The sequence below is a fragment of the Geospiza fortis genome, unplaced genomic scaffold (assembly GCF_000277835.1).
Source record: "Geospiza fortis unplaced genomic scaffold, GeoFor_1.0 scaffold666, whole genome shotgun sequence".
In the NCBI taxonomy this organism is placed as follows: domain Eukaryota; kingdom Metazoa; phylum Chordata; class Aves; order Passeriformes; family Thraupidae; genus Geospiza; species Geospiza fortis.
Window position 1 is genome coordinate 419,431 of NW_005054470.1, and position 17,328 is coordinate 436,758.

General features: G+C 41.5%; 1 protein-coding gene across 1 annotated transcript in view; it reads left to right on the forward strand.

The window, feature by feature from the left end:
- Positions 1 to 17,328, forward strand: part of MSX1 (msh homeobox 1) — a 148,213-nt gene that overhangs the window by 123,278 nt on the left and 7,607 nt on the right. Inside the window, exon 2 of the mRNA XM_031062849.1 lies at positions 125 to 199. Coding sequence (XP_030918709.1) covers positions 125 to 199 — 75 coding nt within the window. The remainder of the gene's footprint in view (positions 1 to 124; positions 200 to 17,328) is intronic.

Consider the following 17,328-nt stretch of genomic DNA (forward strand, 5'->3'; position numbering starts at 1 on the left):
TCCCGCCGGCCCCGCCGCCGCAGCTGTTTGTGCAGCTGTGCGCCCGGCCAGATGGGAGAAGTGATTCTGGCTGGAAAGAAAAACATGCTGCTTTTTGGAGGGTGTTTTAACTGACTTTTTCCAGCCAGATCGATTCCCTGCTCCGGTTCGCCGTGCAGGCGCAGAGCTGTGCCTGGGCAGCTGCAGGACAGGAGGATGGGTGAGTCAAGAGCCTCTGCCCTGAGTGCTTTGAACCACTGGGGACACACTCAAGGGACTGGCCCTGCCCTTTGATAAGCGTTTAAACCGACGCTTAGGAAAGCAATTTGCCTCCTGACTTCTCTTTCTTTCCCGTATGAGCATTTCCAGCTTCTGCTGTCACCAATGCATGGAGCTGCTCCTCCAGCCAAGCAGGCAAGAGGAAAATCAGGCTGGCTAACGTGGAGGTGAAAAACTCCTTATTCCATGGGAGGACTTCCTCTGCTAGGGCAGCTACCCTAATCCTCTTCCTTGGCAGAGCAGCACAAGCACTTTCCCCAACAGCAGGATGGGCAGCCCAGGAAAGGTGAGATAGCATCAGGTCTCTGCCTGCTGTTCCCTACCAGATGTGTTGCTCACTAGAAATAATGGAGATTACTAAAAATGGTGAATATACTTCCACTGACCACTATAATTCAGTATTTTTACAGATTTTTCCACTTTTTTCTATTTTTTTTCAAGACTTGGGACATTTGTAAAAGGCATTACCTCAGTCCTCTGGTGTTTGAGGCGCTTGGTCTGCCATCAGAATCTGAGAAGAGCTGGTGGTGTGTGAAGAGCATTTTTGTGCCCACATGGACCATGAGTGTCAGCCACCATGCCATGGTCCCCTGCCACCACAGTGTGGGACTGCCCTTCCCATGGTGAGTGACAGTCCTCTGTAAGGGATGAGCTGTGACCTGCAGCAGGAGTACCATGAGGGGCAGCCTGGCTTGCTCATGCACTGGCACAGTCAAGGCCAGTGTCAGACTGTCCTCTGCACACTGCTGCCCCACTAAATTGTCTGTTTTTTCTAAAACTGGAAGTATCAGTTTCAGAAATAATGTTGCTCAGCATTGGTCATAAAGAATATCCTCTCCCAAATCAGACTAGCTACTTATTTCACTGCCAGCCCCATGTTTCTGTGACTGGTTACATTGCTCTGAAAGCCCAGGGAGAAAACTGGGCTTTGTTTGACCCTGCCCATGGCCAGGAAGCTGTGGGTGATGTTTCATATTACAGACTTGTTCAGTGGCAATGAAATCAGCTAAAATTATTGCAGGGTTCAAAAGAGGTTTAAATTAAATCCAAGTCAAACACAGAAGGAGCTTTGCTTCTCTTCTCATATCTGAGATAATTATAGTTATAAAATAATTACAAAGTCATCGCGTGATACCAGACCTCCTTACCCAATATTTAGCATTTTCAGCCTCTTTTGAAGCCTGTGACACAAAAACATCCCAGGTGGGGCTGGGATGTTGGCCTGAGATCTGTAGTGATTTAGGCTTTCTGCACTCTTCAAGGCTAGGTATGAAATATCTTACAGAGACCTCAGTACTGAGGAGATATTAAACACTAGCTGCCAGAAACTTTATGCTCTATAGTATGGATTGAGGCAAATTCCCAAAATAAAAGTGGCCCAAAATCACTCATGTATTACTGAAAAGAAAAGGTTGGTTTCGAATAGAAATAGCAGATCTTATGTAAAAGTAGCAGAGCGAGAAAAAAAAAAAAAGCACCGTTTTTTCCTGACTACTCTCATTTACTTCATGTGAAGAATTAATATTTTGCTCATTCTTTAACTCAAATTTATCTGTTTCTAACAGTAATAAACATTCAGTAAATATATCCAAAAGCTCTCTCCATCTTTCTTTATATGAGTATTTTTAAAGGGGCTTATCCTATATCTAGCAAATTCTAATCCCTATGAGCTAAACTTTGGAAGTGAGCAAGGAATGCAGGTAGAAAGCTTTCCTCTTTCAAAGGCAAGGGTAATAGCACGTCCTTTCTATTCCAAAGTCAGAGTGAAGACAAGTTCCTCTTGATGAAAGCGCCACAGTTAATCCGTCTCAGGATTGGTGTCTCCATGCAGCACCCTGGGGAACTAGAATAAAAAGAAGTGGGTTTTGCCTGGTGAGCTGTAGAGTTACAGTGCAGGAAAATCCTTGTTGTACAGTATGCTATATTGTTTCCCTAATGTATTTTCTCTGTGCTCTGAATGAAGCGTTTATATGCAGGGAAATTGGCTTTGAGGCAGCGGATGAAATCGTAATGGTGACAATGATCTGCCTTGCAGCAGAACGAGCCATCAGCTGATGGATCATGTTAAACCACAGAGAATGCCATCCCACAACTCCTTCCCATGGCAGCAAAGCCATAAACATTGAGAGCTTTTCTGTTAAAATCCAAGAGCCTGCCCCCCGGAAAGGAGCATAATTCCAACACATTTATTAAAGAGTCAGCTTCCATTCTTGTTGATTAATTGTGATCATTTGTTGAAGAGTCTAAGGCTTTTTTTTCCTGACCTATTTTTAAATACATTCCAAAATGCTCCCAGCCCCCACATATTTTGGTTCTTTCCATTTTTGAAAATGTCCAGGATGGAAAAAAGGCAAGGTTTTTTACTTTGGTGGAAATTGTCTGATAGTGAATTTTCTTCCTTTTTTTCCTGTTACATTTTTCAAATAAGCTGCTTTTGAGGGTGTGATCTGACATATTTCACAGTTCTGAACATGAAAGCTCTGTATTAATGGTGGAGTCACAGAATGGTTTGGTCTGGAAGGGACCTTTATGGACCATGCAGATCCAGTCCCCTGCCATGGAAGTGATGTGAACAGAGTGATGCAGAGCTCCGGAAGTTCCTTACTCGACACACAGGACCATGGTGCAAGCAACTTGTGCTGACACACACCATAGGAGAGTTGCCTTTCACTGATTTTATCATTTTATTACTCAATGTTATTATTCCTCTAAACTTCAAATGAAAGCTGGCATTCTGTTGTGATTTTTTGTTGTTTGTTATTTGCTATTACAGAGCTGTTCACATGTAAGGAGTGAGACAGAGCTACAGTTTTAAAAGACATAATTGCCACAAGGTATTTGTGTGGTCAGAGAATAAACAATAGCCAGGCTGTTTCTTCCAACTTCAGAAAAACATTTTCTTTGAATACTCCCTTTTGCTTTCTGAAGAATCACCATTATATCTAAACCCAGACCATACACAAAAAGCTGAGCACCAGATGATGAAAGATGCTCACAGTGCAGCTCTTGGCGACCAGTGGGAGAGTACTTCATCAATGTTCACTGTTAAATCAGCCTCATCTGGCCTTGTAACTGGTGTGATAGGGTTTCCAGTCAGCTGATGCCATGTATAATCACACTTCATGCAGGGCTCAAACTTCCAATACAAACTGAGCCCTTCCATGGCACATACGGCACACAAAACCCCGAATTAATAGTCACATTTAACTAACCACCCTTAAATCAATTCATAGTTTAAAAAGGGCTTGTGAGAACATCAATACAGTATAAACAAGCCCACGTTTCTGCATGCTGAAGGCTTATGGAAAGGCTGCTGTTTGCCTTATCACTTGATGATTCAAAGAAGCAACAGTTGCTGGCCAATCTTTTCTACCTTTCCATCTTCTTTAAGAATCCAATTTTCCAGCTTTTCCATCAAATTGCAAGACTAGAATTCATTCTGATAGCAGGGAAAGTTAAGTGGCTTAATTTGTTCTTAAAAATGGGAAATTTCCTCATGGTCTGAGCCTGTCTTAGCAAACCTGGCTCCATCTCAGAAATATTAATATTCTCTATTTTGAAAACCTCATCACATTCACCATTCAAAAGAGCAGTCTGTGTGATGGGTGGCAAAATCATCTGCTCTTGCATTTCATTATTATAATAGAGCTGTTAAATCAATTCCTTTCTCTTCAAAACTTTTTCTATCCTCTTGAGCTGAAACTTTCTGGAAAAAATGTTACAACTCCATTTATAGATGCCAATGAGCTGCTGTAATATACAATGCATTTATTTTAATCACATGCATTATCCTGAAGGCATGTTTGTTCTAACTCTCACCTGACAATTCCTTGCTATACATTTATTGTTTTAGTAATTGTGTCCTCTTTATCTTATTATGGTTGTTATTCCAGACTAATTCTCAGCTGGTGTAAATACATTTAGGGTGAGCAGTTAATAATGTTTTAGGATCAAGACCCCAGTGTTTCCAAGGATCTCAAAATGATAGGAAATATAAAATATAAAAATAATATAAATAAAATATAAAAAATGTCTACTAGTTTTCCTGAAGATATATTCTAACTTTTTCTAAGGTGCTCAGGTCTGAGAGTATTTGATAATCCCCTCACACAGCTTCCCAAGCTAGGCAAATATTCACAGTTATGTCAGGTGAATATTGTAAATTGTATATTTGAAAGGAGTAAATAATTTTGTTTTTATTATTTGCCTAATATTTAAGACTCCCTAAAATAAGAAGAAATTACTTTAGAGGTCAAGTCTCAATACTTCTAGCTCAAGCCTATTAATTTCCTTCTTTTATGCAGATGGGAACTGCTATGAGAACAAAAATTGGCCTGAACTGACTTCTGTATTCTGGCATGTGTTATGAAAGCACTGTCTTATTCCATTTTTATCAACTATTTTTGGTTAAAAAGCAACTATTTCACTGGTAATTAGCGCGCCTGTGTCTTTAGAGTCTCAGTCTTGAAGCAATATATGAAATGTCAAGAAGCTTAAGGCAAAGGTTAAAGATTCTTGGTGTCTTTTGGTTAAAACAGTGCCAGAATAAGTTTTGTATCTTTCTGAAGAGGAGATTTCTACTTCTTTTGGTGCAGCTGTTTGATTTTCTTTTTTTTTTTTTCCATCATGACTCTGCATGCATTAGTCTCCTACAGGGCAAATTGCTTTATTTAACATGCCACAGAAAGCTACTGCTGTTGCATCAGGGAGATGGAATGCTTCTCTTAAACTCTAATGCCAATAATTGCCTTTGGACTTCCACACAAAGAAAGTTTTGGTCTTCAAACTGTCTGGAAGGGTTTGTCTGTAATTGCTGTAATGTACAATCACTCCTAGAATGAAAAGGAAAATGACATATATTTAGAAAGTTCAATAAGAACAGTGCAAACAAGCAACGCTATTATCCGAGACAGTGAATGAGCCCCATGTTCTGAGGCTGAGCCTCAGAAATTGTTTTATTGCACATGGTGAGCAGACACACTGTTAATATAAAAGTATAATAGAAGCAGTTGGAGTAACCACAAGAACACCCTCTGAAGCATCCATGTTTGGTTAAACATATTTGTCTGAATTCATACCAGGCAGCTGGGCTGACAGATTATTTATGTCTACATTCTCCCCCTCCACACTGATTCACAGCAGAATAGGTATATCCCATCTACAGGTTGACATGGTCAACGCCTTAGACCTCTGGGCAATTAAAAAGCAAAATAATACACATTTTCTAAGTTTCAAAATTGCTAAAACACTAAATGCACTTTCTGAGAGCTACTTTAGCCAGATCTCTTGATGTTTGTGAGGCTGCATCATGGGTTTGACAACTTCCCAGCACAGTCAGTCACAGCACTGCCACTGACCCGCAAACCCAAAAACCTGCTGCTTTTCAGCTGTCTGAAATGCCAGAATAAGAAAGGCAGAGAAAGCAGTTCCTAGTATGGATGTAAGACAACAGTGACCTAAAATGCTCTCTATGGCTTAAAAGGATTTATTGTCCCTTCCTCCAAGCAATGGGAAGTTGGATTACTGGTCAGCCGCAGTGTGGGGTAGATCTTAGCAGGCTCAATCTGCTGGAGTTAAAACCTGCGAAGGATGGAGACTTTTCTCTTGATACTATGTAGATGCAAGAATAAATATAAACTCCAAAAGGTAGAAGGAACAATTCACCATTTTTGAATTAAAAACTTCACAGGCCATGAAAGGAATTGTTAAAACTCTCTGCAAAATAATCTTCTGAGCAAGGTACAAAATTCTAGATCAGATGTTTGCAGTAGCTTCTGCTATCTTCTGGTCTTCTACCCGCACACTAATTATTGTCTTGTCATTCTACTCATTGCTAAGAAAAAATAATGACTCTGTTGTCATAAATAACAAGCTATCTTCAAATATGGAATAATTGAGTGAAACATATGAGTTCCAAGATTGAGATCAATCACGTCCTTTTCATGAAAAGTATTCTCAGCATTAAAACTAAAGAGAGAAATAAAAAAAAAATCCACAACCTGTCAACAAATTTCTGGTAGTGTCAAGGTACTTCTGAGTTTTTCTGCTGTGCTCCCTTTCAAACCTTTCCTAATTTTTTAATGGCTAATATTGCCTCAATTGTGTGCAATTCAGACTAGCTAATGAAGAACTCTCTGCTAAGTTAACTTTTATTTCTGTAAATTTTCTGGGTTTGCTAAATCAAAACATTAAAAACAAAATATAGTCCTTAGGGATATCTAGAAACAAATCCTTCTACATGACACTTGCACCCATAAAAGAGTATTTTTTACTGGTCCTTCTGCAGGTGTAAGAATAGGGATTCATGTTGCAAAAAAGATTCTCAAAATCACAGTATACAACATAGCTGCACCTTCATTTGGATTATTAAAGACATCACAATAGCCTGTATAAAAGAGTTTTGGTCCTCAGTTTGAGGAGCTGCTGCCCCAGTAGTTTATGTAGGAAAGTTACAACTCAAAAACACATTTATGGAAATGCTGTAGGTCATATCTACATGCATTCTTGAAATCATGACTTTTATCTAGGTCAGAAACAAATGTTTTTTCTCCTTGCTTCTTGCTTTGCTTGGATGAAGCTTGTCCCACTGCACAGCAGTCCTGCAAAAGGATATGGAGTAGCAGGTGATAAGTATTTTTGGTAGTTCAGATCTCCCTATTCCCATTTTTCAGTCCTCTTCCCCAGTCCCTTCCATTGTCTGGTCCTGTTCCCCTGCCACATCTCAGCATCCTCAGCCCCACAGCCAGAGGAACCCTTTGACCTCTGTCAGTGCTTATTGATAACAATCCAAGTGTTTTGGCAACTGATAAGGCCCATTGTGGTTTTTGTGGTTCCCTCTGCAGGTAGCTCTTGCAGTTTTTTCTTGCCAAGAATCCATGAGGTACAGGGTCAGATGGCAGATGGTGGCTTTGAAACATGTTCTTTTTTCAGCACCTTAAAACATGACTTTCTGTGTGATCTCTGATAGAGGGACCATCCCAAGGGCCTATGTTTGGTGTTTCATTACAGTAAGGACACTGAAATTGAAACATATTGTGCTCCTTAATGATTTGAATGGTGAAAGATGTGCATAGAAATGTCAGCTATGCTGCAGAAGGAAGGGTCTAACTTATGAATTTATTCAGAGGAGAAGGAAGGATTTTAATTTAACATTTCCCTTGGCAGAAAAAAAAAGATTAAAACTTGAAATTTGTCCAAACAGAAGACTGAGTTTAGTTTTTTAGCTACTCATGTTTTAAAAAGTGACAAGTGTTAGAGAATAGGTACGAACAGAAAAAAAAATCTGATATTTTTGAATTAGAGGGGAGTTTGACTGAATAAAAATAATCAAATTTGATAGCATTTGATTTTGTCTTATCTAGGTGTACATTTTCCAACAAAAAAATCTTTTAGACAGCAACTAGATCAGAGGGCTCAAAGGACTATTACCATATGTGATTCTTTCCAGCTCCATTTCCTTATAAAAAAATAAATCAGTACCATCTAAATTTCCCTCTTCCTCTTTCTCCATGAAAGAAAACCTACAGCATATCCATATGAATCTCATAATGTTTTGTTTCCAGTGTTCTGCTGAGCCCATCCTAGCCCTATCACAAACCCTCTTTGTGCCTGTCTACTCCCTTCATCCCTTCAAACCATGCACCCCAATTTTCCCCAAATCCTTCCTTCCTTTTTCTAGTCACTCTGCTTCTCCATTCAAGCAGAGCATTTGGGAGAGTAGAAGAACAGAAGACAGGAAGGCAAGCATGGAAAATCAAAACAATATACACATACAGCTGTTCCAAAAGGGCCACATTTTCATTTGGTTTAAAATGGGAAATGTCTGATCACATAATAAAATTAACAGTAATTTAAACACTAAATTACTGTGTTTCTATCACAGTTCTAACTGGCTCCCACATGGAAGGTAGACTGGATGTGTGTGTGCAAGAAAGAAGAGATTTGGTACAACAAAGATTGTTGGTGCTTGTCTCTGAAACACAAAGGAAAGTCTAACGCTGACAACATGGAACACTGAGCTTAGGTTTTATCTGAAAAAGCAACCTGTTACTTCATTGTACAAAAGTTCTGCCTTCAAATAGGATTTTTTGTCCTTCCTGCCATGGAAGGACAAAATATCAAACCAGAATAGAAAGCTCAAGGCCTAATATATATTTTTAGTCCACCCTTAAAGGATGTCTCGGTGCATCCTGACTTGTGGTGCTGTGGCTGACATGAAATCAGCTGCTAGGCATGGGCATGGCTATATTCACCTGCTGGCTTTGCTAAATGTCTGTATCTCACATGAGTTGTGATTGCCTGTATAGCTGTTTGCAGCACCCAGTGGAGAGGAGATCAGACTTGCTCTAGGCTTGAGTTGGAATGAATCACAGTGTGGACCTAAAAACCCTTAACAGAGACCATACAGTGACATGGGGAATGATTTCTGAAATTTGTGTGTTCCAAAAACACATTTTCACTCCTGCTTGCTGCTTGCCTCTTTTAATTTGCTAAAAAACCTCAAGCCCCCTTAATTATTTATAATTTATTTAATTGTTTTTTCTACAAAATATTCAACATTTTGCAAGACTGAACCCATATTTGAAATTTTTCTTCCCATTAAGCCCCTCCTTCTCCCCCCTCCCCTCCATAAATTGACACAGATCAAAGCTGATAAAAGAGTAGCAGTGGTAGTTCCACTGCTTGGTTAGGCACTCTGATCTGCTAAATTCTAGATGTAGAGCAAAGAAATCTAAAAAAAAAAATTATTCCAAAGAGTAGTTCTCAGGCAGCTCTTTTGTGTGGGGATCATATACTTGACACCATGCCTTATGTGGAATGCACATCAAATCACCTGGAGACTCCACATCAATGGTAGTTATGTGCATGCATGTATCACAAAGAGAATAGACCTTTAAACCAGTTGGGTGCATGAGACAAAAAAAAAAATTCTAAAGAGTATAAATCTGGAGGACTGTATCAACTTCTTTGATTTACTTCACTGCTCTGCCTTATACCTTTTTTGTTGTTGTTGTCATGTTTTAATGTTTTAATAGACAGATTAAAAAAAAAAAAAGGCTTTCCCAGTGCAGCCAGTGCTTTATTCTATAAGGTTCTCTCCTTAATCTAACACATCTGTGTTATCTGAGCCGAGTGTGCCCACAGGATAGAAGGACAGATCCTCACCTCCCATGCATTTGGCTTGTAGACTTCAAGGGGGTTACACTAACTGCAAGGAGTCCATGACTTGCTCTTGCTTGTTGTTGAACTCTTAAGTGTTACCATATTTTTTCTTTAACTGTTACTGAAGCCCATACCAAGTATCCCTCAGATAAAATTATTTCCTCTGTGCTGAGCTGATTTTCGCTCCAGGCTGGCATTTGCTAATTTCAGGGAGGTTTTCCTATCACAGACAGGACCAAAACAAGCCTCTTATAGGAGTCCATGGACTTTGAGTCAATGGACTTCAATACTTAGAACAAAGAGTTTTTCACCTCAGAACTGAGCCCCAAGTTAAGGCGCATTTGTCCCTTTCAGTCTAGAAGTGTCAGAGATGTTATAATAGAAACTGAAATAAAACAAACAAAAAAATAGGAAACTGCCTGGTTTTGTTCCAGAATGAAGTGGTAAACTCTGAGTTTACCTTCCAGTTCATACTCCAGAGTGAAGGGCACTGTCTTTCCCTGATCCTGCATATTCCTTCTGTGATGTAAGTGCAATGGACCTGCTCACTAAAACCTCAGTGCCAGGCTGCCAAGCTGTAGTGGCATCTCCTAAAGAGACATTTCTGACCACATCAAGGAGGAACATTCCACAAGGGTTCCCTGTGACATTAGAAGCCAGACTCTGCTACTGCTGAATATGGCCTCCCCTCTCTGGGACCCCAGATCTTTTCCTCCCAAACCTCCCACCCCATATTTCTTTCTGACATGCAAAGAAATTAGGACAATAAGCAAAGACAACCAGTTCCAAAAATCATGCACTAAGCCCCAGTTTTCATCCCACATACTCAGCAGAATCCGTGGGATCACAGCCCATGTGTTTGCCGCACACCCTGATGGCCTGGCTGGGACCAAATGCCCAGCGAAGGACACTGTGGGGACAGAATGAGGACAAGGTCCTCTCCTGCCTTCAAACAAGCCACTGCTCTCAAATGCTGGGAGAAGTAAAGCAAAAGTTATGAGGCCTGCAGTAAATGTATGTCTCCACAGGAGTGGATAACACATACATTGCATGCTGAATATTACAACCTGTTTAATGATTACTGTTAACCCAGTTGGCAGGTGCACCAAGCTCAGAAAATGTACATCAGTGTTAAAAGAAGAAGGAAAAGTGATGGATAAGTCAGTGTAGGGCGTGAATTACAGTGTAATAGATAATCTGTTGCCATTAGCTCAGATATCTACATTTCTTGATCTGCAAGCTATGGTGCATCCCTTGAGATTTTTTTGGACATTCATAAGAAGCAGAAGTGACTCCATATCCAAACACAGCTGACAATTGTTTCAGGGTTTTCCCTTTAAGGCTGCTGTAAAGGGCAGAGGGAAGGTTCATTTGTGGAGGGCTAGCACCTCTTCACCTCTCACACCTTATGGAGGAGTGCAGGAAGCCCTACAAACCCAGATCCTGGAGTAAATGCTGAGAACACCTGAATAATTCATAAGTGCCATCAGTGTGGATGCTCCTGGTAGGTTGTGGTCACTTTGGATGGTAGGATGAGTGCTCAGTGACAGACCCAAAATTCACTGGTGTTGAGACATGAGGAACAGAAGTGTGGACAGGCTCAAACACATCAGCATACACCATCCAAGTGTACTCTGTAACAGCAAAGCCAGGCCTCTGTCTGCACTTGGAGAAAGACACAACGCTGGAGTGAGTGTTAACAAGACTTACACAGATGGGACTAGAGACTGGAAACAAGGGCAGACAGATGGAGAAACAGCTCCATCCAGATGTTTCTTTACTTAAAGGAAACATGAGAGAGGGTTTAACCTCTTTACTGGAGGAAAGATCATTCATCACTTAATTTAGAAGTGATAGTTGTATAGAACGACACACAAAAGCTGAGAACAGAGAATTATGCTGGAATTAAAACAGGCTTCTTACTGCTCATGTAATTAACTACTAAAACAATCTCTGAATTTCAGTGATGACTTCTTTATATTTTGGTATTTCCAGCTTAAGAACAGCTACCTTTTTGGAAGCTATCTTTTATCCAAGTACACACTTTTTTGAGCTCAGTGCTATTACAACTGGATAAAATGAAAAGGCCTGTAACATATATAGGAGATCATTTTATGGAATGTGATGTTTCCATCAGTCCTTATACATTATAAATGAACCCAGAAACTTCTCAGGGTTGATGACAGATGTGAAGACTGCAACTCCCAAAGTGCTCCATTTCAAGCAATGCAACCAGAATTCTGTGATCAAGCCTACAGTTGCATGGTTTCACCGCCTTCTGCAAGAGAGCATCATCTGCAAGATGGTCTCCTATATGTGAATTAAGGGCAGCCCTTTGTCACTGGAGCTTGGCCAGCTCGACCCTCCTTCAACCAAGCCTGACTCTGGGTTGGGATAAACACCTGGCTTTGTGTGGAGTGGCCTTGGCTCTGTATGGAGTGCTCTCAGTTATTCAGTTCCCCCTGATCCAGGCAGGAACACGGAGTACTCTGTGTTTAAGGATTGCACCCTGCAGGACAGATTTTTGTTTCATTTTCTGTTTTATGCTTCAGTAATTGAGTATGTTCAACACCTTCCATAAAGATACCTAAAAATGTCATTGCAAGCTATTCTTTAAATAGCACCCTGCCCTTACAGTGCTGAGCCAGGGAATGCCTCCCACCTGGTTCCAACATCCTTGTGTCTGGAGAAGCCTCTGACTGGTTTGGCTATTAATATCTCTGTTTTTACAGTCTGCTTCAACTTGTTCACAAGTTCCTTCCTCTCTCTGTAAGAAATTTGTCTTTCTCAAGCCTGCAAACTGACAGTACTGCCAAATAAAAGACTGAGCACTTCAACTGCTTATATATTGGCTCCTTTCAGCCATAACTTGATTTAAAGAATCACAGAGAAGCACAAAGGAAGACCTGGTCAGCACTATATGTCAGTCTTCCCAAACATAACACAAACATAAACAAAACCAGATCAAAGCAAAAGGTGGGAATCTTCTTTACCAAATATAATTACAAAACATAGTTATAGTTCAAGAAAAAGTGAATTTTATTGAATCTTTACAATTGAGGGTAAAAAAAGAGTAAAAATTGTAAAAAAGAAGGAAATTAGTAGAAAATATGATTTTTCAAAAGCAGTGACTTATTGTACATAATTTGGTTTTCTGTGTCTTACCAGTTCTGCATATGCCTTAACAGACAATCAATTTCGTCAAGTTACTAAAGATAGAATTATTGCAGATGCTTAGAAAGGGGAAGCATAAGAATACTTAAAATCCCCAAGACCTATTTTATATACTCAGCTCTAAGTGTTACCAATTATTTCAATGAAACCTACTCCTATAAAATTATCAAAAAGTTGAAAAAATCCTTTGCTGGATGAGGAAGAGGGATGCAGAGAGACCAGGCTGGGATGGGGGTTTCTGTGGGGTGGGGTGGGTACCAGTTCAGGAGCAGGGCCAGGCTGGGGGACAGAGCTGGAGGAGGCTGTGGGGAGATGCCAGGTGCATTTCAAGGCCAGAGGGCAGAGTGCTCAGCTGCAGGGGACATCCCTGCCTTACCATCTCCCTGCCTTGCCTGGCTGGGAGCTGGCTGGGGGTGGCCACCATCACCCATCTCAGGGCTTTCAAGGAGAAAACGCTTTTTGAACTCCTCTAAGATGACAGAAAAGTCTCACGGTGCCTGTTCAAACAAGTGTGTCTGAACAGGAAAATCCAACAGACAGGGAGCTACTTCAGTTTCTCCACTTTTATGATATTTGAAATGATAAGCAAGGATATATTTTCACATAATTGGACTGTGTCAGCGTACCAGCCATTTGACCAGATATGGGCTCTCTACGTAGTCTCACATCAGAAGGCTAGTAAACTACAAATTAAGGCAGGCTTTAGATTTTGTCTGTGAAGTAGCCAAATAAATTGAATTTTATTTCTAAAGGTCATAAAGGGGGTGGGGGAAAATACAAAAATAAAGGCAGAATAACTGGATAGCAGGATAACTGAATCTGAAAGAATAAATGAATAAATCTTTGGAAAGGTCTCAATCATGCGTGAAAACCCATAAGTATTGGAAAGATACCAATCAGCATCTTTGGATCTGACAGGGAGATTTGAGAGCCCAGTTTTCATCACCCTAAAAGAGATCTGCAGAAAGGAAGGCCTAGTGGGGCAAGGGAAATATAATGCTCCACGGGTGCAAAGGTTTTGGTTTTGTTCTGTTTGTTGGTAATTTATCATTTTATTTGGCATTTTCCTTTGCAACAATATCTTGGGAGGGTGAAACACCCTGGGACAACTTGCACAGGCCAGCTGGGTGAGGGCCAGAGAGCATTGCTCACTCCCCTCCATCCCTCCATCCCACCCCATTTGCTACAGCATCTCGGGCCTGGGACAGCCTGTCTGCATTTCCTCCTGCTCCCTAGTCCACACACCTCCCTCAAGAGTGCAGGAAAAGCTCCCCTGCCCACCCACCAGCCCCGGGGGAAAGTTTCCCAAAGGTCTGAAGACTGCAAACCCCCTTTCCTCCACGTGGGCACTGCCTAAGCCTCCCCTCCTTCAAATACAAGTCTGGTCCCCCCAGCCTTGTGCTCTAGACAGATTCCCAGGCTCCAGACAAAAAGGCCAGGGGGACTCCAGGGGACCCAGCTGGCTCCCAGCCAGCACTGCTGAAAGGGGATCACAAGAAGCCAGATTTATTCCTAAGAACAAAGCTTCCGGTGACTTTCCAAGATGCTCGTGGTACTCCTTTCTCCCTTTTTTTCTTCTCCTCCTTCCCTCCCACCCTTATTTTTCAAACTCTCTGCTGGAATGGAGGTGTTCCCTGTCACTATCAGTGAATGTACTGCTTCCATTCCTTGCCAGGTCTGTGTACACTCCTGTGGCATTTCTTTTTCAGGATTTATACATCACTGACATTTAGCTACTTGTGTTGGCTAGAGAGAAGGATTGAATTTACCTGTGAGGCTGCTGCACATGATGTTTTTCTGTAAATAATTACTGCTGGGTCATGTGAGCTGTGAATTGCACCCACATTGAAGCCCCCATGACCACAGTGTGGGAGTCAGGATGTGCAGTGTGTGTGTGCGTGTGCTTGTATGTCATCTACTGCCAGGGTTTGCAGCTGCACTTAGTAACTAGTAAAGGTTGGACTCTGATGGGAGATTTCTGCATAAAAAAAAGGTGAAATGACTTGCAAAATAGCACCAGCAAACCTCAGGGAGATAACTAATTCCATGTGTTGAATGTGCCCCTGCTCTGCCTGCTGTCAGAGCCTCCTCCTTGTGTCTCTGTTTTATCTTGAGATTGTTTCAGAAGTAAAAATCAAACAGACCTAAATCCACCCAAGGGTAAGAGGCTCATTAATAGCAGGGGACAGACTGCACCTGGTGCCACTCCAAACCAGCCAAGTTCAGCCCCCAATGGCAGGACATCATCCCACTCCTCAGTGTGGTCTGTGCTGCTGACAGGGTGGTGGGCAGCAGCCAGTGTGCCTGCTCTGGGCACCCCACAGCCACCCATGGCCTGGGCTTGCCCCTACGGGGGCTGGAGGGTGCTTGGAAGTTGTTGTACCTTAAAGTCGTGGATTGCAAGAAGTCTGATGCTTCTTGAGAGGCTGAAATAAGTCCTTTGAGAGACACAAAAACCCTCAGATGTTGAAAAGCAAAGCGACCCAACACCAAGAGAGAGCCCACACTCTCTACATAAATAATATCAAAAGCACATACACTGACAATAACATGAAGGCAGCACAAGGCAGACCAATGTCTAGAAATGTTATCTCTTCTGTTCCAAAAGCTAATCAGCCCAGCAGCGGGCAAGCCAGGAACATTTTAGATTATGACTACGCTTGTGGTTGATGGAAAGTCTAAGAGGAACATAAGCTTTCTAAAAGCTGTGCTTGCCTACAAAATAGTTGGGATTTTTTTTCCTCCTCCTCTGGCAGTGAATTTGTCTGCATATATTGATTTATTAGAATTATGTAGCTCCCAGCACCATATCTAGCTATCAGTTACCACTAAGCAAAAGGATGTGGTGAGGTTACATCACCAAAATAAGGCAGTTCTGGAGTTCCTAAGCTGGGGTTGCATATCATCAGGACAGCTTCAAATACTTGAGGATGACTTTGATATTTGCAGAAGTGTGATGATTTGTTTTTCAATTGACAGAGTCTGGAAGATACCTGACACCAGTTAGTCTGCTGTTTAGCTGTAGTTTCCTTTATACAAAGAAATTAAAATCCTTCTATATGTATTTGCACAAATATATGTTTTCCTAAGAGGAAGGTTTTGGCTTAAGGCAATCTCTTTTGAACAATCTTAGCACAGGAAGAAAACAAACATTTTCCCCTAACCTGTTCCTTGTGAGTTTAGAGGGATATTCTTGCGACTGGGATTTTACCAATGCAAACTAAAGGTGGGGAGAGAAGCATTCCGGCTTGGGATGCTGTGTGACACCAGCAGAAAGGTGGAAAAGGGGTGCTGGGAAGAAGAGACCTGCCAAGTTCCATTGCTGTGCCTCAGGCTGAGCCAGTGTCTGCCTGTGGGGCCGCGGCTCACGGCCCTCCTCCAGCTCTGCAGCTGGAGGTAGCAGCTGGAGGAGAAATTCTTCTGCACAGGCAACCCTGACACACACAGGCGTTGCTTTCACTTCATTTTCTGTTCTACAGACATTCTTTCCTCAGGAGCTGATTATTATAGAGCTGAAATGTGCTTCCTTCTGAAAAGTGGGTTTGTTTTGTGTTTGGTCCCCCCCTCCACTTGCACACACCTCTCTAGTGGGATCAGGCTTAGATCAGGATTGCAGAGTTTTTTCAAAATGCAGTGCCATGCATTTCTACTGTGCTGTATGTTTTCATGTGGTCCTTTGTGTAACATATTTTCCAGCAATTTAGAGAGATGTAAGAAATAGCTTTTACACAATAGACAAAGAAGTGGGAGGATTATTTCAATAGTCTTGCAACTTTGGGGTATTTCATCTTCTTCAAAAGGCGAGAGAAAAAAACCTGTCCTTGTGAGCAAATGATTAGAAGAAGACTGGGAATACAATAATTACCCCAAATGGAAACCCAGACCTCAGACAAACAATACAGCTCTTGTAAACTGGCTCCGCCTGTAAAAAAAATCTAGGAAATCTCATAACTAGAACTGTCGAATCCTTTTCTTATGCAACAATATGTAAAAGACGCCCGAGAAATGAGGAGTAAATATGGAAATGCTATAAAATAGCATGATAATGGACTTGCTCTGAGCATTGGAGACTCCCTTGGCAGTACTGGCATGGATTCCTTCAACCACAAACTATTTTCTCATCTTAAAGAATTTGGGACAAACTACATTTTGTGATATTCCACCAATAAACAAGGACATGAAGACAAATAAACTGGGACTCTTCATAATCCACCTTGATTGTTGTGGAATTCAAGGGGACCAAAGCAATCGGGAGAGAGTGCGGTTTTGAATGAATGTCCTTTATGAGAGAGCAGAGGGAAGATCATTTATATCCTTCATATTTTATACTTTTGCCTCTAAGAAATAAAGGGCTAGCAGAGCTCCGACTATCATTCACTCATAATGATCGCATTCAATCTAGTGATTCACAGTGAATCATGAAATAAGCTTTCCATTTCGCCCATGGGGAGAAGAAGGAGGGGTGGTTACACTTTGTTTAGTTCACATTCACGTCGCCGGTCTCTATCCCTTGAACTGCTTTACCGGTTTAGAGCGTTATTTTTTAAATTTTATCTACAATTCTTCTTCCCTTCGGTTATCCTCCAACAGTAAAAATTCCTGAAAGGAGCGCTGACAGGCTAATTGCACAGTTAATAATTTTCCTTCGGCAGCGATTCGTTCGAGCGCGGCTCCACTTTCGCGGCCTCCCGGGCCCGGGCCGTGCCGCGCTGGGCAGAGGCTCCCGGCCGGCCC